Here is a 3,262-nt window from a genome sequence, read left to right on the forward strand (position 1 = left end):
AAATTTTATAATTATTGAAATTGTTCTTAAGAAGGCTAATATATATGCCGGTGAATAGAAAGCCTTTTCAACCATCCCATCGTGCTGTCTCATCTCCTATAAATTTGAAGCCTGCAACCATTACACCTAAACCTTCCCATCAGTACTGTATGTTCTCTTTCTTAATTCTTCCTCTTTTTTATTTATAGAAATACAGTTGAAGCCCTGATATAAATTGTTATCTCTGAAATCTCCATCCAGCTTCTGATGTTGCCTAAGCTCAGCTCATCGTCTTCCTTCAATTCCTACTTGTCAAACTTGTTCGCTTCAGGTACGCAAACTATCATTCATCTCATGAATAATTAAAAAAAACTTGTTTAATTGCATATTGAATAAAAAAGAAAGAAATTCTTTGAAAAAAATTTTCAATTTTGTTTTAGTCTTATAAAAAAAATAAAGAAGTTTAAATTTGTCTTCAACTTGGTAAGAAATTAAATGTCCAGCATTTTGTATATAAACTGCAACTCGATCTATAGCGAATTATGATAAAGCCATTCAATTCATATATATATAATATAACAAGCTAGCTAGCTAGCAATCCGTTTTCATCTAAAAATATTGTAACTAATGGAAGTACTACTAGATCCGATCCACCTTCTTAGTATTATTCCTTTCATACCAATAATATGAGTGAATTAAGCTTTGTTCCTAGCTACTAATTCAGGCTTCCAATATCTACTTGGATACATTTTTTTACATTATTATAATTAATTATCATAGCTGATATTGTAGAATCTTCCATTTTAAGCTTTCTGCTACCCTAGTTTCGTGCTTTGGTTATACATCAGAACTTCTCCCACAAGCAAGTCTCCTTTTATGGCGTATTAATGCAAATGATCTATATAATTATAGAAAACTGCAGAAATCAAAACTCGATCGTGAAGGAAAGGGTTTTGCCTAAAAATAAAATATTAGGGTTTCTAATAACAAATACACATAACTCCTACCTGTACATTTCTTTAACCTGTTATATGTACTTCTTGTACACGTGTATAGGTTGGGCTATATGCTTAGGTTGGACTGTAGGGGGCATAATAATATATATATATATATAACCTGTACATGTACATTTATGGAACCTGTTAAATTTCTTGTACACGTGTACATGAGAGCTGTATATAGATCTAAACATATAGCCCAACTTATACATGTGTACAAGAAGTATAACAGGTTAAATAAATGTACACTTATAAATAGATATGAATTAATAACCAGCTATTTCTCGTGCTGCAGAAAACGAAATACCGATGGTTAGGCGCAGTCTTGACGTGGACGCAGAGTACACCGAAGCCTTCCACACAAAGTCGTTCCTCAACATCTGGGCCGAAGCCCACGAACAGCCGAAGCCCACCCCATCCCCAACTAACTTCCAGCCCAACACCAACAGCTGCCCACTCCCCAACTTCCTCCTCGAGCCCACCCAGTCCTCACTCCTCGCTGCCGCTACGGTTTCCGGCGGCGGCGCAGCTCTCCTCGATTACCTCGACGCTACCCTCCAATCCTCCTCCGCCTGCGCCGTTCTCCTCACCGCCATTAACCGCACTCGCTCCATCGACCGCTCCGTTCGGCACCACCTCCACCGCCATGCAGGCGGCGGCTCTGCAGCTGCCGATCTCTCCGCCTACATCGATCTCGGCAACCCGTTATCATCACAGAATCTTTCCCCATTTCACCGGACCCACTCGCTCTACCCTCCGCTCCTAGCCCGCCTCACCGAAGAGCGGCGGCGAATTCGCCGCGCCGCTCGGGCTTTGCGCGCAGCAAAAAAAGCGGCCGGAATTGTCATCATTGCCGCAGTGGGAACGGCGGCGGTGGTGGCTGCAGTAATATTGACGCACGCGGCGGCAGCGTTGGTGGCGGTGGCGGCGGTACCGGCTTTGTCTGCCGGTTGCCGGAGAAGGTGGAGGCGGTGGGTGAGCGTGAAGTGGATGGAGAAAGCGGGAAGGAAGGTGGATGCGGCGGCGAGAGGGGCTTATATTGTTGGGAGAGATATGGATACAGTGAGTAGGATGGTGAGGCGGGTGCACGATGAGATGGAGCACAGGCGGGACGTGGTGAGGTTGATGTTGAAGAGTGGGGATGAAGGGGAGATGGCGAGGGAGGTTGTGAGGGAATTGGAAATGGGAGAAGTTGGGTTTGAAGAGCAGATCGAGGAGTTGGAGGAGCACGTCTACCTTTGTTTGCTTACTATAAACCGAAGCAGGAGGTTGGTGCATGCCTCATCCATGCATTAATTATCATATGCTTCTCTGTCGGGTCCGCGAATATTTGATGAGTAAACGAGGTTTTTTTTTTTTATTATTTGGATATTTAGCTTAACTTATTATATATATATATATAGATTAATTGAATGGATGCATGCATGCCATTGTTGGAATTTCATGCAAATTAATTATTAAGATTGCTACTTATTAATGATGGTGGATGCATGTGGTGTTTTGTGCTAATTTTTGGTGATGACTGTGTGAGGTACGTGGGAACACAAGAGGTGCCTGCATGCATCAACAAACTTTTCATGTAAATTAAGTTATTTTATTTATTGTATCAAAATTATCATAAATAATAAAATTGTCATAAATTTGAGATTGATGGTATTAGATATATAAACATATATAGGAAATATTTACTATAAGTTTTGTTTCCTCCCACATTATTAGTGATTCTTATTTGTGTCCCCGACCACGCCCTGTAGCCATCTGTCACCGCAACCGCTTACTTTTCAATGTATAATTGTGTTATTCATATCCATATATGACATGTGCAGGCTAAAGATTTTATAGATATATTGTTTCGTGTTGTTCTTTGACCTTCAAAGTGTTGTATTTGATATATTCAAAATGCCAGTTTAAGATGATGATGATGAAGATGATGAGTCGCTATGATGCTGATGATGATCAGTATCGTTTGTCTTAATTCTCTGGTTGGTGATGATATAGGGCTGGTAAGGTTAGATGATAAGGTGTGAGATAGCCATCAAACAATTAAATAGATAAATGATTAGTATTTTTGTGCATTTAATTGTTGCTAATTCTTTACCAAAAAAAAAAAAATTGTCGCTAATTCGATCTATAACTAATGAATGATAAATTGAATGGATTAGTAGCGACGGGGAAACAATGCACACGGATTGCAAGCATGGCTTCTATGTAGATGGGTGTAGGTTGATGGCCTTATAAATATGGAAATTAAAGATATGTCAACTTAATAAAAGTATAATATTAAA

At 39.9% G+C, this 3,262-nt stretch overlaps 1 protein-coding gene across 1 annotated transcript; it reads left to right on the forward strand.

The window, feature by feature from the left end:
* Positions 1-1,286: 1,286 nt before the first annotated feature.
* Positions 1,287-2,273, forward strand: LOC110102111 (putative UPF0496 protein 2). The gene has a single exon (XM_028693218.1). It carries the CDS (start codon positions 1,287-1,289, stop codon positions 2,271-2,273), a length of 987 nt encoding a protein of 328 aa, XP_028549051.1.
* Positions 2,274-3,262: the final 989 nt, after the last annotated feature.

This window comes from Dendrobium catenatum, unplaced genomic scaffold (genome assembly GCF_001605985.2).
Source record: "Dendrobium catenatum unplaced genomic scaffold, ASM160598v2 fragScaff_scaffold_243, whole genome shotgun sequence".
Taxonomy (NCBI): domain Eukaryota; kingdom Viridiplantae; phylum Streptophyta; class Magnoliopsida; order Asparagales; family Orchidaceae; genus Dendrobium; species Dendrobium catenatum.

Bases quoted from the DNA above. Each gene is read 5' to 3' on its own strand.
- LOC110102111 (XM_028693218.1), top strand. From the start codon at position 1,287: ATGGTTAGGCGCAGTCTTGACGTGGACGCAGAGTACACCGAAGCCTTC.